The sequence below is a fragment of the Passer montanus genome, unplaced genomic scaffold, assembly GCF_014805655.1.
Source record: "Passer montanus isolate IOZ18808 unplaced genomic scaffold, ASM1480565v1 scaffold62, whole genome shotgun sequence".
Taxonomy (NCBI): Eukaryota; Metazoa; Chordata; class Aves; order Passeriformes; family Passeridae; genus Passer; species Passer montanus.
This window is the reverse complement of record NW_024371260.1, coordinates 1439914-1463768: the sequence shown is the minus strand read 5'-3', so window position 1 is coordinate 1463768 and position 23855 is coordinate 1439914. Positions and strand designations below refer to the sequence as shown.

Sequence of the window (23855 nt, the reverse complement as noted above, 5' to 3'; positions counted from 1 at the left end):
TCTTGGGGTTTTTTGGGTGGAATTTTGGGGGTTTTTAAAGATTTTCTTTCTGGTTTTCAGCTCCTTGCTCAGCGCTCCCACCAGGACACATCTCCTGGCTTTCCTGGCTTTCCTGGATTTCCTGGATGGAATTCCAGGCTGTTTTCTCCCATCTGGAATCCAGACACCCAGAGCAGGTGTTCCCACTAATCAGAGCCTTCCAGATGTTCCCGGCCTCGGGGTGTTTGTCTTACACAGGCAAAATCCCAAAAACTCCCCTCCAAATCCCAAATCCAAGAGGGAAACCCCATCCCTGGGACTGGCTGTGTACTCCGAAGGGATCATGGAGCTTTTCCCAATGGATCATGGAATGGATCATGGAGCCTTTTCCCAATGGATCATGGAGCCTTTTCCTAATGGATCATGGAGCCTTTTCCTAATCAATTGTGGAGCCTTTTCCCAATGGATCATGGATTGTTTTCCCAATGGATCATGGAATGGATCACGGACCCTTTTCCCAATGGATCATGGAGCCTTTTCCTAATCAATTGTGGAGCCTTTTCCCAATGGATCATGGAGCTTTCTCCTAATGGATCACGGAGCCTTTTCCCAACGGATCCCATCCCAATTTCCCAATGGATCCCAGCCCCTTTCCAAAACGGATCCCAGCCCCTTTCCCTAACAGATCCCAGCTCTATTTCCCAATAGATCCCAGCCCCTCTCCCCAGTGCCAGCGAGCTCCCCTCCATTCCAGGAAGTCTCCATGCCCAGAACCCCGGTGATCCCATCCCCATTTCCCAATAAATCACAGCCCCTTTTCCCAACGGATCCCAGCCCCTTTCCTGGTGGATCCCAGCCCCATTCCCCAGTGGGTCCCAGAAGTCCCCATGCCCGGAACCCCGGGGATCCCATCCCCATTTCCCAATGGATCCCAGCCCCTTTTCCCAATGGATCCCAGCCCCATTCCCCAGTGGGTCCCAGAAGTCTCCATGCCCAGAACCCCGGGGATCCCGTCCCCACGGGGGTCCAGGGCCAGCCCAGCCCCTCTCCCCAGTGCCTGCGAGCCCCCCTCCATTCCGGGAAGTCTCCATGCCCAGAACCCCGGGGATCCCGTCCCCACGGGGGTCCAGGGCCAGCCCAGCCCGGTCCCCGCTCCCGGGAGCGCGGAGCCCCCGGCTGCCGTCCCGTCCCGTCCCGTCCCGTCCCGTCCCGTCCCGTCCCGTCCCGCTGCAGTTAATTCCCTAATAGCCGCTCTCCCCAGCCAGGCTGGAGCCAGCCCCGCAGCAGCCCCTGCCATCAAACGCTCCTCTGTGCCTGTGACACTGGCGCCTTTGATGGAGCAGCCCGGGACGGTTCCAGCAGCGGGGATTAAATATCCCAAATATCCCAATTAGTGCGGTTCGCAATTAGCGACAATTAGCTGGTCCCTCTCCAACATTCCCCGAGTGCTCATCACCCCCGGAGGAGGGAGGGAGGGAGGAGGATGCTGCAGAGATGGTTTTAGGGATGGTGTGGATAAATGTGGGGTAAATTCCACTTCCCAGCCGGAATCCCCCATCTCAGAGCCATGGAAAAATGGGATTTTGGGACTCTGGCCTGCAGAAAGCAAAGGAGAAGAGGCTGGGTCTGGAGAAATTTGTCCAGCAAAATTATTCATATTAATATAAAGAATTACTATATTATATAGCTTATATATATTATTATTATATTATATAGCTTATATATTATTATATTATATTATATTATATTATATTATATTGCTTATATATATATATATTAAGAATTACAAAGAATGAATTAATTCATATTCTATATCCTGTTATGTTATATTATATTATATTATATTATATTATATTATATTATATTATATTATATTATATTATATTATATTATATTATATTATATTATATTATATTATATTATATTATATTATATTATATTATATTATATTATATTATATTATATTATATTATATTATATTATATTGCTTATATATATATATATTAAGAATTACAAAGAATGAATTAATTCATATTCTATATCCTGCCCAGGCCCCCAAACACAGGATTTTCCCTCTGAATTCCCACTTCTTTGTGGGAATGAGAGGAAAAAAGCTCTGACAGGTAGTTTTGAGTCCCAAAATGTCCAAGGAGAAGCACAGGAATGTTAAAATTCTGCCCAGTTCTACCTGGAATCCAGGTGGGTTCCTGGCTGTGCTCTTGAGGGTGCCAAATTTGGGAGTCAAAGGTTGGAAAAGCCCTTTAGGATCCCCAAATCCAGCCATGAACCACCTGGCTGCTGTTGTTCCCCAATAAAATTCTCCTTGTGCATTGGATTGTTCTGGATTTGCCCAGAAAAAGGAAAAAATAGGGAAAAAATTCCTTCTATTTCCATTTAACCCCATTCACAACCAGGGCAGGATGTGAATTCCCAACACTGCAGGGTGATCCCAAGAATCCCTTAAGGATCATTTCATCCCAATTTCTATCCTGAATTTTGTATTTTCCTCACCTTCCCTTCCCTGCTCTGCAAAACCAGAGAGGGGAACGAGCAAAGCTGTGGAAAAATATTGGATTTAAAGTGTTAAAAAAGGAAAGGGGGGGGAAAAAAAACCCCAAAAATTCCTGGCTTTTAAATCACCCTCAGGGCTGCTGATGCAGTTGTTTACCAGCCGCTGTTCCAGCCCATTTCACGGACAAAAGCCAAGGGAAAGGAGCTCTTTGATGTCTGCAAAGGCATGGGAAAGCATGGAAAAGCTCCCGGGGACGGGGAAGTGCTGGGATAAACACTCCGTGATTGCGGGAAGGGCTGCGGGGCACCGGGCATCACCCCGTGATTGCGGGAAAGCAGGGAACGTTCAAGGAATGGGGGCATTTTCTGGGATTTCCATCCCCGTGGGGAATATCCTGGGCTGGGAGGATCCATGGGATCATCAGTTCCCATCCTGGTCCTGCAGGAAAGCAGGGAACGTTCAAGGAATGGGGGCATTTTCTGGGATTTCCATCCCCGTGGGGAATATCCTGGGCTGGGAGGATCCATGGGGTCATCAGTTCCCATCCTGGTCCTGCAGGAAATCAGGGAACGTTCAAGGAATGGGGACACTGGGACACCCAGAATCATGGAATTAGGGAATTAGGGAATATCCTGAGCTGGGAGGATCCACGGGATCAGAGTTCAGCCCTTATCCCAGCCCAGAACACCCCAAAATCCCACCTGTGATGCCCCAAAATCCCACCTGGAAGCATTGTCCAAAACAGGGAAGGGGCTGAGTGCTCCCCACCAGGGAAACCAGGGATAGTTCAAGGAATGGGGACACTGGGACACCCAGGATCATGGAATTAGGGAATATCCTGAGTTTGGAATCAATCCCTTTCCAATTTTTCTAATCCAGGTTTATTTTCTCTTCACCCAGGTGATGCCTGAGGTCCCATCAGGGTCAGGAGATGCTGACTCCACTCAGGAATTCCTTTTCCAGCCTCCTTCCCTTTGCTCTGGTTATTCCCTGCCTCTATCCCAGCAGGAACTGCAGCTTTTTTAATTCAAAGAGGGAATTTTAAAAGGAGGGAATTCCCTCTTGGAATTAAAAAAGTAATCTCCCCCCTTAATTCCTCCTTTTCCCCTCAGTCCTTCCCCTGAGGTGCCCCAAGGAAAACCAGGCCAGGCCTGGCTATCCCACACCTTGCAATATTTATGGATTTCCTTGGAGACAGAGCTCTTTGGGCGCCTGCAGCTCAGGTTTTAGGATTTATTTCGGTGTCTCCAGCCCTGCTGTCTGAGCCTGAAAATAGCAACCGAGGCTGATCTTATCAGCAGCTCTTGGAGACTCCAATTATCTCCTCCCGCGGCTCCGCAGAAATCGGATCCCACTTATTGTTTTCTTATCCCACTCCCTGTCCTCAGAAACCTCCCAGCCACGGCCCGTGGAGCTTTTCAGGAGCCACGGTGGAATTTTATAAAGTGGGAGATAAGCAGAATTCCCGAAATCCAGCCAGGCTCCATCAGGCAGAATTCCCGAAATCCAGCCAGGCCTCCATGCCGAAGCCTTGGGCCCAATGTTCTGAGGGAGAAACTGAGGCAAAAATTCCTTTTTATCATCTCTTCCCGCTCAATTCCCTTGATTTACAGCACCAGGCCAGGATTTAGGAATTTTGTGTTTGGGTATGGAGTGGAAAATTCCAGAAATGCTGACTCCAGTTAACTGCAATTCCCTAAATCCAGGCAGGCCTGCATCCCAAAGCCTTTGGGATCGGTGCCTGAGGGGAATCTGAGGGAGAAACTGGGGCCAAAATTCCATTTTAGCATCTTTTCACACTCAGTTCCTTTGGAATTATGGATCCACAGCACCAGGCCAAGATTAGGTTGGATTTTTGGGAATATTTTCTCCCTGAAAAGGTGCCCAACCACTGGAATGGGCTGCCCAGGGAAGTGGTGGAGTCCCCATCCCTGAAAGTGTCCCAAAATCCTGTGGATCACCATCCCAAAAACCTGTGGATCACCACCCCAAAATCCTGTGGATCACCATCCCAAAATCCTGTGGATCACCATCCCAAAATCCTGTGGATCACCATCCCAAAAACCCCTGGATGTGGCACTTGGGGGCTGTATTTGCATCTTGGAAGGTTTTTCCAGCCTTAATTCCAAGATTCCAGGGAGCAGCTGAGTGACCCCCACCCCACAAAAACCCCAGAACTTCCTCCTAGCCAGGAATCCCTACGGAATTAAAGGCAATGATAAAGAAAAGCGGAACAATTAAATTTTTTCCAAGTTGTTGTGCACAGCACCTCAAATTGGGAAAATCCTGAGGATTCTCCCGATGTTTTTCGCAGCAGGATTTGGGAAGGGACAGTGGGATCTGCAGAGCTCTGGAGCTGCAAATCCCAGCAGGAAAAAAAACCACCCAGAAAACTGCAAAAAAACCTCCAAAATTAATCCCAGTCTGGGATTTGAGTTTAGCAAAGCCGGGTCCAGCCCAGCACATTCCCAAGGGTGAGCAGCACACTCATTTTTGTGGTTTCAGGGCATGGAAAGAAGGAGAAATAATTACCCAAGATAAAATCAGAAGGATTGGCCCCAAATTCCAGCTCCTAGCACCTCAAGCCTCGGGATTTTGGCACATCCAGATCCGTGATCCTGGCTCGAGTCCTTCCCTAAAATCAACACCTAAAGTAAATATTTGGAATTGTCCCGGGCAGCAGCAGCTCTGGATAAATGTTTTTTCCAGTGGTTTGTGCTGGGATGATTCCAAACCCTCTGGCACCACCCCAAATCCATCGATCAACCGGCGGCAACGACGGCGTCTTCCTTCAGTTCCAAAATCAGGAATTATTCCTTTTCCAGCCTTTTTTTTTGTTCCCCGTGGATCTTGTGCTTTGTGGGAGCTGCTCCGCTTGGCCAGAGCTGGAGAGTGGAAAATAAACAGGGATTTGTCATCGCATTCCTGGGATTGTGGCTGTCAGGGGAGCAGGGAGTGACGGGACCACCAGAGAGTGGGAACTGGGGTTTTCCACCACGAGCTGCTCCTGCCCAACATCCTGGACATTGCTGGGCACCCCAGGGCTCTTTGGGAGCGTGGATTTCTGTTTTCCTCAAAATTTGGAGCAGTGTCTGAACTTTTCCTCATTTTTTTTCTATTTTTTTCCATGATTAGAGGTTCTTCAGCCTCATTCCCAACTTTTTGGGGTCCATCTCTGTGGTGGCCTTGGCACCCCAGAGCTCTCTGGACCTGTGGGATCATGGATTTCTGTTTTCCTCAAAATTTGGAGCAGTGCCCAGATTTTTCCACATTTTTCTACATTTTTCCATGCTTTCCATGAGAAGTTCCTCAAATATAACAAAATTCGAATTTTCCCCTAAATTCCAGCATCCAATCCAGGTGAATATTCTTGTTGAAAATAAAGAGGAATTAGTTCCCAATCCCAGAAAAAAATCCCCTGGGACTGCTGGAGTGTAATTTTAAATAAATTTTAATAAGAATTTGTAAATCCTACAGTTTTTAATAATCAAAAAAAAAAAAAAACTGGAGCAGGGGTCCCACATGGACAGGTTTGGGAATTAAAATCCTTTGGAAATTCCTTCGGAAAATGAAATTTCCCAACTCAAATCCGTGGGATTTTCAGCTGAGGAAACCCCAAAAATTCCAGATTAAAAGGGGACACAGGGACTGGGATTTTGGCTTGAGTTGCTCCATAAAAAAATCCAGGAATGGTTTTTAATTATTTTAATTAAATTTTAGTAATTTTATTAATTTTTTCCTGTATTTTAGGGGCTTTTTCAAAGGTTTCCACATCAATTTTCCATGGATTCCATGGAAAAACACGGTGGCTCCATCCTCAATAATTCCATTTTTTAATTGGAAAACCCCTTTCCCTTTTCCCCCAATTATTTTATCTTAAAATCAGAGAACGCCGCCCGACTTTAGTCACAAACATCTGGGTGTGGACAGTTAAATTCCCTTTTTTTTTTTTAAGGAATTCACATTCCAAAGGCTTGGAGTGACATCTAGCGACTGCCTGGGACAGGCAGCAAAATCCGGGAATAAATTCCAAAGGATCCCTTTGCTGCAACGGTTATCCCGAATTATTTATGGGAAAAAAATCGGATTATTTTCATTTTTGAGGGAAGTTTGAGACCTTTGTTTGAGGGTGGAATGTTTGGATTTGGGGGAAAGGTGATGTAAAAAATATTGGAATGTTGGGGATTAAAGATTCCAAGAAAATCAAGGGGGAAAATTTTTTTTTTATAAAATAATTTGGCCTCATCCTCACTTGATTTTGCTTCCCAGGTGGAATTTTCTAGGGGAAAATGGATAAAATAATGGGAAAATGGATGTTATTCTGGGAATAAATGGATTTATTTGGAATTTTTCTGAGATAAAAGGGTAAAAGTGGATAAAATAATGGGGAAATTGATGTTATTCTGGGAATAAATGGATTTATTTGGAATTTTCCAGGGAAGAAAGGGTCAGATGGGTAAAATAATAGGAAAATTTATGTTTTATGGGAATAAATGGATTTATTTGTAATTTTTCTGGGAAAAAAGAGTAAAGGTGGATAAAATAATGGGGAAATTGATGTTATACTGGGAATAAATGGATTTATTTGGAATTTTCCTGGGAAGAAAGGGTAAAGGTGGATAAAATAATGGGAAAATGGATTTTATTCTGGGAATAAATGGATTTATTTGTAATTTTTTCTGGGAAAAAAGAGTAAAGGTGGATAAAATAATGGGGAAATGGATTTTATTCTGGGAATAAATGGATTTATTTTTATTTTTTCTGAGGAAATAAAGAGAATACACTGGTAAGAATTAGAAATAAATATAATTATAAATAAATATTCACATTACAGGTAATTCATCACGATACAGACAACACTGATGAACCTCAGATGGCAAATGGATGTTTAAAAAACTGGGATTTGCTGACATCTTGGAAAATTCCTGCTTTGGAATAGGATATTTGGGGAAAAAATACTCCCTGGTAATCCCCACGCATGCATTATAATAATAATTATAATTATTAGAATAATAATTATAATAATTGAGTTGAACATGCTAAAATAATCGAGTTTTTGCAGGATTTTAGTTTTGTTTTAGGGCAAAAATTTGAAGTTTTCAAAATAAAAATATCTTCTGAAGATTTTTGATCTTCAGTAATGAATGAATTAAACCAAGAATAACAAAATAATAAAATTACAATGCAACTGATCCCTTTGGTATTCCTAATTCCTAAAATTCCTAATTTTGCTAAGCAAAAAGAAAGAGAAATCGGCACTTTTTTTATTTTTCAATTTTTCTGTGCCATTTGTTTCTTCCAGCCAGAGTTGGGAAGGAGGGAACGCAATGGGAATGAAAGTGCAGAGTGCAACAAACACCAAAAAAACCTCACAAAAAGACGTTTAAAAAACGGAATTTGACATTTCCAAAGTAAAAACCAGAGCTGCAGCTGGCACAGGGGACTGGGAAATTCTGAAATTCGGGAGCAGCTGCCACTGGAAAAGGTTGGAATTCCAGGTTTGGAGGTACAGAAACCACGGCTGAGTCCTGTGTGAGCTCTGATTGTGTTGGTGCAGGCAGCACTGAGGGAAAAACCCAAATTTTGGACGAGTCACTGGTAATTAATTCCATTTTAGTTCCTCTGCAAGGGATTTTTGGAGAGGAGGAGGGAATTCCCTCAGCTTTGAGCACCTAAATGTGATTTTTAGTGTGTTCTCCAAGTTGAATTTTTAGGGTGGGGGGAACATTTTTCTCTTGACTACACAAATTTCACTTTTACACCTTAAATCCCCACCTCTGGGCAAATGGTTTTTGAACTCTCACTGGTCAATTCTTGCTCATTTGTATTAAAAATAAATGTAAATTTGAAGTCGTGGTGCAGCCAGGGAGTTCTTGAGTGAGTGTTGGAGGGAAATGAGCTCAAAACAACACCTGGAGGCTCTGAAAAGCCAAAAACTCTTCTCCCAAAATAAGAATAAATTGAATTTCTGCCAAAACTCAGCCACCTCCCTTTGGGGGTGCCAGGTGATTTATGTCCATTGCCTTTCAGAGAGAAAAAAAAAGATAAATGAATAGATTGAATGATTCCATTCTCTGCCAGAATGCTCTCCCAGGAAAAGCTGATCCCTTTTCCTGCCCTCTGGAATCTTCTGGTCCCAGTTTGGGCTCTTCCCTCCGTGCCAAGCTGGCATTTCCTTGCCAGGCAATAAACAGCAGCCTCATTTGAGTCTTATCAGCATCAAAACTTAGCATGACCTTTAGCAAATCAACCTCAGAATCTGTTCCAGCTTTTCATTCCAGTTCTCTGCCCCCGATTTTCTCTGCTTTTTGTGTTTTGCCACCTTTTATTTGCCTTCAACGCTGGCATCTGACCCTTGGCTGTGCCTGCTGGCACCTGTTTGATTTGATTTTTTAAGCATCTCTAACCATGCCACGTCAGCAGCTCTCAGGGAGTGACAGAACGAGTCGTGCAAAATCTTTTTAAGAGTAATTAACCCCTGACTCCAATTAACTGCTCTTCCCTAAATCCAGCCAGGCCCGCATCCCAAAGCCTTTGGGATCGGCGCCTGAGGGGAACAGCTTGTTCCCAATGTTCTGAGGGAGAAACTGAGGCAAAAATTTAATTTTAGCAGCTCTTCCCTCTCAGTTCTGCTGGGATTATGGACCCACAGCACCAGGCTGGCATTTGGGAAGTCTGTCGTTGGATATGGAGTCAGAGATTGCAGGATTCTGCTCTTCCCTAAATCCAGCCACGCCAGCACCCCAAAGCCTTTTGGCCCAAAGTTCTGAGGGAGAAACTGAGGCAAGAACTCCATTTTCATGGCATTCTCCCCGTGTAACAGCGAGCAGAGTCCACACCCCGAGCCTTGCTGCCGAGGCTTTCAGGGGATGCCATCCTTCCTCTGGCAGCACTGCGAGGGCGGCACTCCCCAGTCGTACATGTAGGAAAGCCTGAGCTTCACCTCCTCCTTACAGAGCCTGCCTTCCTTGGCCAGCGTCTGGTGCTTCTCCAGCATGTCCTCGATGCTCTGCTTGTGGGTCACGATGTATTTGTTGCTGCAGCCGCGCGATTTGTACTCGGTGTCGAAGCGGGGGTCGTGCACCCTCTTCACGTCGATGGGCGCCAGCCACACGCCCAGGGACACGTCCTCGCTCTGCCACAGGTTCAGGTAGTCGCTGCTGAGGCGCAGGTAGCGCACCAGGTCGGCCGAGATCACGTAGCCGCCTCCCAGCGCGTAGGGCAGGTAATAATCACACAGCAGCCAGGCGCTCTCCTTCCACTTGCCGCCGGATTTCACCCGCCCGCGGCCCGAGAAGAAGCCCCAGTAGAGGCGCCGCGGCTCCTTGGCCCTCAGCTCCTCCACCAGCACGTCCAAGCGCACGAAGGTGTCGTCGTCCGCCTTGAGGGCGAACTGGAAGTCCAGGTGCGCATCCAGCCACACGTAGGTGGCCAGCACCTTGGCCGTGAGGTTCTCGTAGGAGTCGCGCAGCTCCGGCAGCAGCAGCAGGTCGCGGTGGCGGCTCTGCTCCAGCTCCAGGCTCCGCAGCTCCTCGGCGCTCAGCCCCGCCGTGCCCACCACGAAGCGGCTCCAGACGTGGCCGTGAGGCGCCTGCCGCGCCGCCGCCATCCAGGTGCTGCGGATGATGCTGCGCCGCTCGCTGTACTTGGGGCCGCTCATCACCACCACGGCCACGAAGGCGCTGCCCTCAGGGCCGGCCGGCGGCGCGGCGTGGGCCCCGCGGCCGGGCTGGCTGTGCGGGAGCGCGGGGGGCGCGGGCAGCGGGCGCAGCCCCTCGGAGGTGCACTTGGCGAGGTAGAGCAGGACGGCGGCGCAGAGCGAGAGCCCGCCGAGCCCCAGCGCGGTGCGGTGCCGGCTCAGCCGCCGCAGTGCCTTCATGGCCGCGGGGCCCCTCACGGCCGGCGCCGCCGCCACGCCCGCCGCGTTTAGGCGGGAACGGCGGCACGGCCACCAGAAGGGGAAAAGCTTCTGCGGGAGCGCTCACCGCGCGCCGCCGCCGCGCTGCGGTGGTTTCATGGCTCTCCCCGAGCTTTCTGCCTTCTCCGCGGGGAAGCGGCGGTTCCGTCCCTGCTCTGGCCGCGGCTCCGGCGGTTCTCGCACCGGGGGAAGGGGCGGGAGGAGAGGCGGAGGCCGCAGCGCCTGACGCGGCCGCTGCCATCTTTGAGCAGGGCATGTGAGTGCGAGCAGGAGCCATCTTGGGTTTGGGCGCTGCGCCTTGGCCGTGCCGTGTTCATGGAATCATGGAATGGTAAAAAGATTGGATGCGCTCAAAGCCCATTCAGTGCCATCCCCCGCCATGGGCAGGGTCACCTTCCACTCCCCCAGGCTGCTCCAAGCCTCAGTGTCCAGTCTGGCCTCGGGCAAGGGATTTGCATTAGATGTTATTTAAGGCCGCTTCCAACCCAAACCATTCCCTAGCTCAATGAAAACAGCCACACACACAGAGCCAGGAAGCAGGACATCAACATGTTAACAACGGAGACAATGACGGGACCGCCAGGAAAACTCCTCTTTGCCCCTGTCTGCCGGAAATGGCGGTGCCCTCAGCTAAGATGGCAGCCGCGCCTTCCCGCGGCGCGGCGCAGTGACAGAACATCCGCCTCCTCCCGCCTCCCTCCGCTGGCAGCGCCGGGCTCCCTGAGGGCCGTCAGGGGCTCTCAGCGGCGGCCGGGCCCGGCTCAGCCTCCCCGCGGCCGTCACGGCGCTCGGGGCAGTGTCCGCTCCCTGCCGGGCGGCTCCCGGTGAGTGCGGGCGGCTCCTCCCGCAGCCCCGCGGGGATCGTGGAGGGCTCCGAGGGGTGCCATGGGCAGGGTCACCTTCCACTACCCCAGGCTGCTCCAAGCCTCAGTGTCCAGTCTGGCCTCGGGCAAGGGATTTGCATTAGATGTTATTTAAGGCCGCTTCCAACCCAAACCATTCCCTAGCTCAATGAAAACAGCCACACACACAGAGCCAGGAAGCAGGACATCAACATGTTAACAACGGAGACAATGACGGGACCGCCAGGAAAACTCCTCTTTGCCCCTGTCTGCCGGAAATGGCGGTGCCCTCAGCTAAGATGGCAGCCGCGCCTTCCCGCGGCGCGGCGCAGTGACAGAACATCCGCCTCCTCCCGCCTCCCTCCGCTGGCAGCGCCGGGCTCCCTGAGGGCCGTCAGGGGCTCTCAGCGGCGGCCGGGCCCGGCTCAGCCTCCCCGCGGCCGTCACGGCGCTCGGGGCAGTGTCCGCTCCCTGCCGGGCGGCTCCCGGTGAGTGCGGGCGGCTCCTCCCGCAGCCCCGCGGGGATCGTGGAGGGCTCCGAGGGGTTCTGAGGGCCCCGAGTGCTCTGAGGGACTCTGAGGGGTTCTGAGGGCCCTGAGTGCTCTGAGGGCTTTGGAGGATTTTGAGGGTTCTGAGGGCCCTGAATGCTGTGAGGGGTTCTGGGGTCTCTGAGGGGTTTCTGAGGGCTCTAAGAGGTTTTGAGGCCTCTGAGAGGTTTTGGGAGCTCTGAGGGCCCCGAGTGCTCTGAGGGACTCTGAGGGGTTCTGAGGGCCCTGAGTGCTCTGAGGGCTTTGGAGGATTTTGAGGGTTCTGAGGGCCCTGAATGCTGTGAGGGGTTCTGAGGGCTTTGAGAGGTTTTGAGGCCACTGAGGCGTTCTGGGAGCTCTGAGGGGTTCTGAGGGCCCTGAGTGCTCTGAGGGCTTTGGGGGGCTCTGTGAGGGCTCTAAGAGGTTTTGAGGCCTCTGAGGGGTTCTGGGAGCTCTGAGGGCCCTGAGTGCTTTGAGGGGTTTGGGGGTTTTTGAAAGTTCTGAGGGTTCCGAGGGATTCTGAGGGGTTCTGGGGACTCTGAGGGCTCTGAGGGGATTGGGTTCCTTGGCGCTCTCTCTGATAGATTTCGGATTATTTTTTCCCTGGAATTGGGAGGGATGGCCCCTGTGTGTCACTTCCAGGGCAGGACACTCGGATTTTGTGGCTCTGTGACAGGATTTGGGATTGTTTTTCCCTGGAATTGGGAGGGATGGCCCCTGTGTGTCACTTCCAGGGCAGGACACTCGGATTTTGTGGCTCTGTGACAGCTCCTCCCTGCCGCTGTTCCCTGGGTGTTTCCAGCTCCACTTTCTCTTGGATCTGCCCCTATTAATGCCATATATTTATTATTTAATATGCTTTTTTAATGTCTGGCATTACAATTTTCTCTATTTTTATGTAGCTTTCTCTAAATTTATTCTTGTGTGTATGTATGCAAGTGTATATATACACACTTGTATATATATACACATATATATTAAAGTACACATATAAACATGTATATATATACATATATATATATTAATAAGTTATTTACCTATATGTATATAAATAAGTTGTGTACCTATATCTATCTATATATAAAACATTTATGTACATCTATTTATGTGTATATAAATAAGTTAAGCACATATAATTATATGTAAATAAGCAAGTTATGAATACTTTGTGTAGGTTATTTTAATTTTTATATGTTCATTAATGACCTCTTGCTTTGAAGTTTAGTTTGTTTTTCCTCTTCTTTTCCTTTTAGATCCTTTAACCCACAGTGACCTTTTGCATCAGAGTCGAATTGTTCTTTTATCTTTTTACCTTTTAGATCCCACAGTGATTTCAACAGCCGATAAATAATAAAAAAGGACAAAACCCATTAAAAAACCCCAAAATGATGTCAAGACAAGCTTTCCTGTGCAGCTTGGGCTCCCTGTACCTCTCCCTGCTCTTCATCTTCCTCCTGATGGACGTGTACGCCAGGCCTGCCAACCACTCGGTGCTGAAGGAGAGGGCAGGGGAGGGCAGGGAGGACAACGAGATCCTGCCCCCCGACCACCTGAACGGGGTCAAGCTGGAGCTGGACGGGCACCTGAACAAGGAGTTCCACCAGGAGGTGTTCCTGGGCAAGGAGCGCGACGGCTTCGAGGAGGACTCGCAGCCCCGCCGCAACAGGAGGAAGCTCGTGGCCATCTTCTCCAAGTGGGTCCATTGTTGGGTTGTCTGGGTCTGGGTTAAGGTGCTGGAGGTGATGGTTCATGTTTGGGCTCGGGTTTTTATTATTTCTTATCACTAAACAGTCTCACTGCTGTGAGTTCTGCAGCTTTTCGTTAGAAGGCACAAAATGGCCAAAAATCTCTTGTTACAAGGTCTTTGAGGACTAAACTTTGGCACTTTTCCCTTTAACCCAATAACTGATCCCACAGAGCTGCAATGCAACTTTTCTGCCCAATTACAAAATGCCACCCAAACCCAGGAAGAAGAAGGAAGAAGAAGGAGGAAGAAGGAGGAAGAAGAAGGAAGAAGAAGGAAGAAGAAGGAAGAAGAAACCCAGGCCCACAGCCTGTGCCCTCCATCCCCACACACTCCAAATCCCAGACCCTAAATGTCTCAGCAGTGACACACCTACACCACTCTGTGATCCATTTCCACTTTTGTGGGGTCTGTCTGTCTTGAATTTAGGGAACTTTCTCCAGGAATGAGGGTCGGGGTCAGGAGACCCCAGAGCAGGCAGAGAAATATTCCTGAGATATTCCTGAGATATTCCTGAGATATCCCTGAGATATCCCTGAGATATCCCTGAGATATCCCTGAGATATTCCTGAAATATTCCTGAGATATTCCTGAAATATTCCTGCAATATTCCTGAGATATTCCTGCAATATTCCTGCCCTGGGTTCCACAGGGAGTCAGGATTGCATTTGCAGGGATGCCCCAACCAAAGCAGGAATGCAGTTGACTGCATGATATTATATTATATTATATTATATTATATTATATTATATTATATTATATTATATTATATTATATTATATTATATTATATTATATTATATTATATGGATACTTACTGAATGCTAAAAAGATAATAAAGTATAAAAATATAAATATAAAATATAAATATAAAAATATGAAATATAAAAATATAGTCAATATAAATAAATAATGTTTAAAAATCGGGAATTTAAATGAATATCTTCAAAATTAAGGATTTTAATAGTTCCAGATTGGAAATTTGAATGAATCTTTTTTAAAATGGGGAATTTTAATGTTTTCAGAATTGGGAATTTTAATTAATATGTTCAAAATTTGGAGTTTTAATATTTCAAAATTGGGAATTTTAGAAAATAGATAATATTTTCCATTAATGGCTTTTAAAACAAATTAATTAATTTCTTGATTTGGTGGAAAAATACTAAGTTTTATTTTAAGACATTCAAGCATTTTCTTGAATAAAATTCCCTTTTTTTTGGCTTTGTTTCAGCACTTTCAGACAGCAGGTGGCAGAATTGGCTTTATTTGCATTTTTTAATGAAAACACCTCCAATTAATACCACAAGGGGGATAAACTTCCAAAGCTTTATTTGCTGCCAACGTTGCCTTGAATCAATAGAATTTCATTCAAGTAATTATTGAAGAAATAATAAATAAATGAGAGAAGGCTCTCCCTGGTGGAAGCTGTGATATTGAAACTCCCTAAATCTGCAGTTTTTGGGGCTGTTTATCTCTTTTTTCACATTTGGTTGACATTTCAAGGCAAATCACATCTTGAATAATTCAAGTTTCAATCAAAACAACTCAAGTGATGCCAGCAGATAAAGGCCAGCCTCAAAGTGGGGCTTTTGAGCTCTGGTTTTTCTGTGACTTCTGAAAAAAGTGGTTTGCAGGTGCTTTAAATAGAATTTGAAAGGGTAACAAAATAAAATCTGATTTTTAGTGACATTTTGAATTACAGAGAGTGGGTTGGGGATGCTTTAAATAGAATTTGAAAGGGTAACAAAATAAAATCTGATTTTTTTAGTGATATTTTGAATATTTATTTCATGCTTAAAAAATCCCTTCAAAGTGGCAGAAATTTGGATTTATTTTTGGTTTTGAAATGTAATTTTTAAATTAATTTTGAGGATTGATTGGATTGGATTTTTCTGATAATTTTAATCAGGAAAAATTGAATTCTGCAGCTCTGAATCCAAGAAATTCCAGAAAACTCATGGAGAACAAATGGATGTGCAATGTTCAAATGTGTAAAAAAATTAAAAATTCAATTAAATTTGAAAAAAAAAAGGGTTTGGAAAGAGAAATTGAGAGAGAATTCAAGGTCTGGAAGAAAATGCTTCCAATCCTGAATTTGGAGTGACCCAAAGTTCCATCAGGAAAAATTCCCTCAAAACCACAATTTAATTCCAGTAAAAAAAAAAAATTCAATGAGTAATAACCTAAATCTTGCTAAGTTTAATTAAATTAATTAAATTATTTACATTTAATTCTGAACTAAAGGCTGATCTGCCACTTGTTTTTCACAGAGACTCAAAAATATTCATTTTTCTGTGAATTTTTGTTGAATAAAACAATTTTTAAACTGAAACCCGAGCAGATCTTTCCCTGCTGACCTCCAGACTGAAATCCTGTTTGTTTTTCCTCCCCAGGGTGGACATAAATAATGATAAAAAAATCAGTGCCAAGGAGATGCAGCGTTGGATCATGGAGAAAACAGATGAGCACTTCCAGGAGGCCGTGGAGGAGAACAAAATGCATTTCAGGGCTGTGGATCCTGATGGGGATGGTAAAATCACCATTTTTCCCCTCAAAAAAACCACTTTTTAAGTCACTTCTAGCACCTAGAATTTATTCTTGTGATCAAAGTTAGGCTGGGAATCTCAAATTTGGATTTTTAGGAAAGGATGTGCTGCAGGCAGCTCTTTGTTTCATAAAGAAATGAAAAAAAAATCAAATTTTTTACAAAATTTTATGGCTGAAAAACCCCAAAAATGAATCAGCTGGCAGCTTTTATGTTGTCATTCCTAAAATTCAGTGTGGGGTTGTGATGGTGGACTAAAAAACTTTAAAATTTGCTGATTTTGGAAGAATTCAATCCAGAATTCATCATTTCAAGTTGAAATGTTCTCAATTGCAGGTCACGTTTCTTGGGATGAATACAAAATTAAATTCTTGGCAAGCAAAGGCTTCAATGAGAAGGAAATTGCAGAGAAAATCAAAAACAACGAGGAGCTGAAAATAGATGAAGAAAGTAAGTGCAGAATGGGGATTTTGGTCTTAAAACCTGGGGCTGAAAGTAGAAATGGGAGGGAAATGTTAAATAATAAACCAAAAATTCTGCAGTTTTTAATGTAAAATGTGCTGTGAAAATTAGATTTTTTTTTTTGAGGAATCTTCCTGGTTTCCTCCTTAATTAAAAAAAAAAAATCTGCTTTTTTTCCACCTAAAATTTGGTGTGAAAATGACATTTTTTAGAGGAATGTTATTGTTTTTTTCCTTAAAGAAATATTTAAATTTATTCTAAAATCCCCCCAAAAATTAAGTCAAAAGACACAAATCCCACATTGTTCCTGCCCAGAATCTGCCATGAAAATTGCAATTTTTAAGGGGAATCTGCCATGAAAATTGCAATTTGTAGGAGGAATCTGCTAAAAAAATTTTCAAATTTCTTCTAAAATCCCCCCAAAAAGTGAAGACAGAGAACACAAATCCCACATTGTTCCTGCCCAGAATCTGCCATGAAAATTGCAATTTTTAAGGAGAATTTGCCATGAAAATTGCAATTTTTAAGGGGAATCTGCCATGAAAATTGCAACTTTTAGTGGCAATCTCCCCATTTTCCCCCTGAAATAAATTTGAATTTATTCAAAACTCCCCCAAAAAATTGAAGTCAGAGGACACAAATCCCATTGTTCCTGCCCAGAATCTGCCATGAAAATTGCAATTTTTAATTGCAATCTCCCCATTTTCCCTCTGAAATAAATTTGAATTTATTCAAAACTCCCCCCAAAAATTGAACTCAGAGGACACAAATCCCCCATTGCTCCCGACCGGAATCTGCGCTGAAAATGGGATTTTTTAGGAGGAATTTTCCTGTTTTTCCCCTTCAAAGAGCATTTCAGTTTCCTGTAAAATCCCCCCTGCACCTTTCCCTTTCCCTGCAGGGATGAGTCATTTCCAAATTGCTTCGCTGACATTTTCCAGTGCTGCAAAAACGCCTGAAATGCAGAAAAAAGGAGCTGAGAATGTGCAGGGAAATCACCTGGGGCTGATTCCAGGAACCCCAGAGCTGCTGAGTCAGCGCCTCACGTCTGCACCTGAGCCCCAAAATCTTCTGCAGGAAAACCAAATTATTCATCCTCCACTTCCTCAGGGGTTTTTTCTTCTCCTCCAAACACTGTAAAAGTGATTTTTGGGTTTTTTTACTGTGACAGTCGAAATCCTAAAAGTGGATTGGGACAACTGAAATCCTAAAAAATGGATTAGGGCAACTGAAATCCTAAAACATTGGATTGGGACAACTGAAATTCCTACAACTTGGTTGTTCCAACTGAAATTTTAAAATGTGATTGTGCCAAATCCCAAAGATGGATGAGGGCAGTTCCAGCCTTTGGGATGAATTGTGCCAAATCCCAAAAACGGATGGGGGCAGTTCTATCCATTGGGATGAGCTGCAATCCCAAACATGTGGGCTCAGCCTTTGAGATGAGCTGCAGTCCCAAACATGTGGGCTCAGCCTTTGGGATGAGCTGCAGTCCCAAAGCCAGGCAGTTGTAGCCTTTGGGATAAACTGCAATCCCAACTGTGTGGGTGCAGGGTTTGGGATAAACTGCAATCCCAACTGTGTGGGTGCAGGGTTTGGGATCTAATCCCAGCCCTGCAGGTGCAGCCTTTGGGGTGAGCTGCAGTCCCAGCCCTGCGGGTGCAGGGTTTGGGATGCAGTCCCAGCCCTGCGGGTGCAGCCTTTGGGATGCAGCCCCAGCCCTGCGGGTGCAGGGTTTGGGATGAGCTGCAGTCCCAGCCCTGCGGGTGCAGGGTTTGGGATGAGCTGCAGTCCCAGCCCTGCGGGTGCAGGGTTTGGGATGCAGCCCCAGCCCTGCGGGTGCAGGGTTTGGGATGAACTGCCGGCCCAGCGGGTGCAGCCTTTGGGATGCAGTCCCAGCCCTGCGGGTGCAGGGTTTGGGATGCAGTCCCAGCCCTGCGGGTGCAGGGTTTGGGATGCAGTCCCAGCCCTGCGGGTGCAGGGTTTGGGATGCAGTCCCAGCCCTGCGGGTGCAGGGTTTGGGATGCAGTCCCAGCCCTGCGGGTGCAGGGTTTGGGATGCAGTCCCAGCCCTGCGGGTGCAGGGTTTGGGATGCAGTCCCAGCCCTGCGGGTGCAGGGTTTGGGATGCAGCCCCAGCCCTGCGGGTGCAGGGTTTGGGATGCAGCCCCAGCCCTGCGGGTGCAGGGTTTGGGATGAGCTGCAGTCCCAGCCCTGCGGGTGCAGGGTTTGGGATGAGCTGCAGTCCCAGCCCTGCGGGTGCAGGGTTTGGGATGAGCTGCAGTCCCAGCCCTGCGGGTGCATGGTTTGGGATGCAGCCCCAGCCCTGCGGGTGCAGGGTTTGGGATGCAGTCCCAGCCCTGCGGGTGCAGGGTTTGGGATGCAGTCCCAGCCCTGCGGGTGCAGGGTTTGGGATGAGCTGCAGTCCCAGCCCTGCGGGTGCAGGGTTTGGGATGCAGTCCCAGCCCTGCGGGTGCCGTTGCAGCGCAGGAAGTGCTGGACAACCTGAAGGATCGCTGGTACCAGGCGGACAATCCCCCCCCGGACCTGCTGCTGAGCGAGCAGGAGTTCCTGTCCTTCCTGCACCCCGAGCACAGCCGCGGCATGCTGCACTTCATGGTGCAGGAGATCGTCCGTGATCTGGGTAAGCTGGGAATTCTGTCCATGCATTCCCGTTTTTATGTGGGTATTTGGGGCGTGCTGCACTTCATGGTGCAGGAGATCGTCCGTGATCTGGGTAAGCTGGGAATTCTGTCCATGCATTCCCATTTTTATGTGGATTTTGGGAGGGAGCAGTCTGCTGGAGTTCCATGGATTCCCGGGAATTCTGTCCATGGATTCCCATTTTTATGTGGATTTTGGGAGGGAGCAGTCTGGTGGAGTTCCATAGATTCCTGGGAATTCTGTCCATGGATTCCCGTTTTTATGTGGGTATTTGGGGCGTGCTGCACTTCATGGTGCAGGAGATCATCCACGATCTGGGTAAGCTGGGATTCCCGGGAATTCTGTCCATGCATTCCTGTTTTTTATGTGGATTTTGGGAAGGTTTTGCATGGAATAGTCTGGTGGAGTCCCATGGATTCCCATGTTTATGTGGGTATTGGGATGGGTTTGGTTTTTGCACAGACCGGGGGGAAATTCCCATTTTAATGGGATTTAAGCAAATCCGTTTTAATTTTTTGCACAGATCAGTAGGAAATTCCCATTTTTACAGGATTTAAATGAACATATTGTAAATCCTTGTGTTTTTCTCACGGGAATGAATGAGCCCGTTATCACCCGCGTGTTTCTCCCAGACCAGGACGGGGATAAGAAGCTGACCCTGTCCGAGTTCATCTCCCTGCCCGTGGGCACGGTGGAGAACCAGCAGGCCCAGGACATCGACGACGACTGGGTGAGGGACAGGAGGAAGGAGTTCCAGGAGGTCATCGACGCCAACCACGACGGCATCGTCACCATGGAGGAGCTGGAGGTGAATCCTCGGCCTTTTCCGGCCCATTATTCCAAAACACGGCTTTGGAAACGTCACAAATTCACTCACAGCTCATTTTTTTAATTTAAAAAATGGAGATTTGAGTTTAATTTTAATTTCGTGTTAATTGAATTTTAATTTTGTGTTAATTTCATGTTTCATTTAGAAATAGTCTGTGGGAACAGTCAAGAAAGCAGGAAAAATGAGAGAGTTTAGGTCCTGAAAATTGATCTTTCATTTTTAACTGGAATTTGATCCTGAGTTTAATTTGCAGCCCAAATTCCACAAATACTCCTTGGAATGAGCCGAAAAAATCCCGGATTTCTGTGGGAGCAGCCAAAGAAGCAGGAAAAATGAGAGAATTTGTGTTCTGAAAATTAATTTTTAATTGGAGTTTGATCCTGAGTTTAATCTGCAGCCCGAATTCCAGAAATGTTCCTTGGAATGACCCCAAAAATCCCAGATTTCTTTGGGACCAGCCTAGAAACCAGGAAAAATAATAGAATTTAGGTTCTGCAAATTGCTAATCCTTAATTTTTAACTGGAATTTGAGCCCAAATTCCACAAACACTTCACAGAATGACCCCAAAAAATCCCCGATTTCTTTGGGAGCAGCCTACAAACCACCATGAAACCCTTCCTAAAGACCTTCACCCCACTTTGGGCTGGGGTGGGGATTCTGGGAGCCCAGCCAGGGCTGGTCCCAGGTGGTTTTCCCACATTTTCCAGGAATACATGGATCCCATGAACGAGCACAACGCGCTGAACGAGGCGCGGCAGATGATCGCCGTGGCCGACGAGAACCAGAACCACCACCTGGAGCTGGAGGAGATCCTCAAGTACAGCGAGTACTTCACCGGCAGCAAGCTCATGGACTACGCCCGCAACGTCCACGAGGAGTTCTGAGCTTCCTCCCCCTCTTCCAGAACTTTCTCTTCTCCTCCCAACCCCCCCAGAAGAAATCCCAGGGAAGAAGGGTCCAGCGAGCGGCGGGATTCTCGATTTTCCGTCCGTCCCTGCGGGCTGCAGCTCCTCGGAGGGGTTTTTCCTGCTGGAAAAAATTCCTGGATTCAGGTAGTTTTGCTCCTTGGTTTGTGGGTTTGGAGCCAGCTGGAATTCTGGGTGGGGAGGATCCTGGAATATTCCCTGGTTTCCTTCAGCTGCTGATCCAGGGGATCCCAAATAAAGGTTGGATTTTGGGAAGGGAACGGTGACTCCAAGGAATTGGGTCCTCCACACCCAATTCCATTTGGGAAATTCCTTAAATTTATTCCCTGGTTTCCTTCAGCTGCTGATCCAGGGGATCCCAAATAAAGGTTGGATTTTGGGAAGGGAACGGTGACTCCAAGGAATTGGGTCCTCCACACCCAATTCCATTTGGGAAATTCCTGAAATTTATTCCCTTGTTGCCCTCACAGCTGCTGATGCAGGGGATACCAAATAAAAGTCGAATTTTGGGAATTTTGGTGATTCCAAGGAATGTTTGATCTCCTGGGAATTGCCCTCACAGCTGCTGATGCAGGGGATCCCAAATAAAGGTTGGATTTTGGGAAGGGAATGGTGATTCCAAGGAATGTTTGTCCTCCACACCCAATTCCATTTGGGACACTCCTTAAATATTTGTTTCCCTCAGCTGCTGATGCAGGGGATCCCAAATAAAAGTCGAATTTTAGGAATTTTGGTGGTTCCAAGGAATGTTTGTCCTCCTGGGAATATCCACACTCAATTCCAGTGTTTTTCTCAACTTCTTGAAGAGTTGTTGGGAATTTAATGGAATTTTTTCAGGGAGCTGTGGGGAAGAATTTATTTGAAATGTTACAGAAAAACTTTCTGGAATTAAATTTTAAAAAATCAAGTAACATTAATTAAGATTAAATTAATATAAAATGACATTGTTTTGTTGACATCTGCACTGGGAATTGGAGAGTATGCTTTTAAAAAAATCAGATTTCAGTCAAAAATCAAAAAACTAGGAAGTTTTTTTGGGAATTTAAGCTGTTGGACAGAGCAGTGGGAATTCCCATGGAGTTTGATGGCTGCTTAATTAATATTCACTGCAAAAATTAATGAACTCTGTGTTAATTAATGCTGTTAATGAGCTGCTGATGATGATTTGGGGGAAATTCCAGGCTTTGGATGAGCTCTTTCCCAAATAAAATTGATTTTTCCCTCTGCTTCCATCTTTCCTGGGAAAAACCCCTCTTTGGGAAAGAATTCCTGAAAATCTGAGATGTTTTATTTGATTAAATTTATTCTTAATATAATGTAAATACAGGAACTGCTGTCCCTCTTTCCCTTTTCCTGCTCTTTATTTGATGTTTTTATTAAATTCCTTGGATAAAAGGTTTTATATCCATTTTTTTGTTTGTTTTCCATTAAATATTTCTCTCCATGCTTTGGAAATTCTGCTGCTTTTAAGGTTTGTCGGGGCTGGGGAGGGGGATAAGAGGAATCAATTCCATGGATAATCTCTGATAAAATGAGTTTAAACACAAAAATTCCAGTAAAATCAGCTGATAATTGTAATTATCTATGAAGAGATTTTGCCAAAACCATCCCAGTTTAATTCTGGGACAACGTGAGCATGGAATATGTAATTTCCAGTATTTTCTGGAGTCAGTGAAGGTAAAGCTGCAATTCCAGCAGCTAGAACACCTAAAATTGAGATCCTGGGTCCCATTCTAATAGGCTGGAAAATGAAATTCCTTCATTCCCACTATTTTGTGGATTCAGTGATGCCAGGGAGCTCTCCTAGAGCTTAACTGAGCTCCTGGCTCCAGCTCCGGCAATCTGGAAAACTGAATTCCCGAATTCCCACTACTTCCCCACCTCAGCCAGGGCATTCCCACAGCGCTCCTCCATACCTGCTTTTCCAGCCCTTCCCATCGGGATTTCCCTCCCTCGAGGGCTCCTTTTACCCCTTAAACCCTTCTCTAGCTCAGCATTTCCTTTACCTGCCGAAAAACCCCAAACCGGGAGCGGGAAGGGGCGTGGAGAAAAGCGGGAATTTCCCGCAAATGTCCCCGCCCGGAGCCGTTCCCGCTCTCGGGGCCCTCACAGCGCCCTGAGGGGAACGGAGCCGTGACAGGAGCCGGCTCCGTGAGGGGAAAAGCACCGTGAGAGGAGCCGGCTCCGTGAGGGGAACGGCACCGTGAGAGGAACGGAGCCGTGAGGGGAAAGGCTCCGTGAGAGGAACGGCTCCGTGCAGGGAAAAGCGGTATGAGGGGAAAGGCGCCGTGAGAGGAAAAGCACCGTGAGGAGAACGGCTCCGTGAGGAGAACGGCTCCGTGAGAGGAGCCGGCTCCGTGAGGGGAACGGCACCGTGAGAGGAACGGAGCCGTGAGGGGAAAGGCTCCGTGAGAGGAACGGCTCCGTGCAGGGAAAAGCGGTGTGAGGGGAAAGGCGCCGTGAGAGGAAAAGCACCGTGAGGAGAACGGCTCCGTGAGGAGAACGGCTCCGTGAGAGGAGCCGGCTCCGTGAGGAGAACGGCTCCGTGAGGGGAAAGGCGCCGTGAGGAGAACGGCTCCGTGAGGGGAACGGCTCCGTGAGAGGAGCCGGCTCCGTGAGGGGAACGGCTCCGTGAGAGGAACGGCACCGTGAGGGGAAAGGCGCTGTGAAGGGAAAAGCGCCGTGAGAGGAAAAGCACCGGGAAGGGAAAGGCACCGTGAGAGAAGCCGGTTCCGTGAGGGGAAAGGCTCCGTGAGAGGAACGGCTCAGTGAGGGGAAAGGCGCGGTGAGGGGAAAGGCTCCGTGAGGGGAAAGGCACCGTGAGGGGAAAGGCACTGTGAGGAGAACGGCTCCGTGAGGGGAAAGGCGCCGTGAGGGGAACGGCTCCGTGAGGGGAACGGCTCCGTGAG

The 23855-nt window shown here is 47.1% G+C and overlaps 2 protein-coding genes across 3 annotated transcripts; one reads left to right on the top strand and one right to left on the bottom strand.

The window, feature by feature from the left end:
• Window positions 1–7219: 7219 nt before the first annotated feature.
• Window positions 7220–10580, bottom strand: B3GALT6 (beta-1,3-galactosyltransferase 6). Its single transcript, XM_039727791.1, has one exon. It carries the CDS (start codon window positions 10368–10370, stop codon window positions 9354–9356), a length of 1017 nt encoding a protein of 338 aa, XP_039583725.1. The 5' UTR covers window positions 10371–10580; the 3' UTR covers window positions 7220–9353.
• Window positions 10581–11166: 586 nt separating this feature from the next.
• Window positions 11167–22354, top strand: SDF4 (stromal cell derived factor 4). Of its 2 annotated transcripts, none has more exons than XM_039727695.1 (7): window positions 11167–11233; window positions 13098–13471; window positions 15915–16051; window positions 16403–16516; window positions 19012–19170; window positions 19823–19998; window positions 20728–22354. In XM_039727695.1, the coding sequence occupies exons 2-7, from the start codon at window positions 13164–13166 to the stop codon at window positions 20902–20904; spliced, it is 1071 nt and encodes a 356-aa protein (XP_039583629.1). In that variant the 5' UTR covers window positions 11167–11233; window positions 13098–13163; the 3' UTR covers window positions 20905–22354. The 2 variants fall into 2 exon arrangements, with proteins under 2 accessions (XP_039583629.1, XP_039583628.1); XM_039727694.1 differs by lacking the exon at window positions 11167–11233 and adding an exon at window positions 11583–11739.
• The last annotated feature ends 1501 nt before the right edge of the window (window positions 22355–23855 follow it).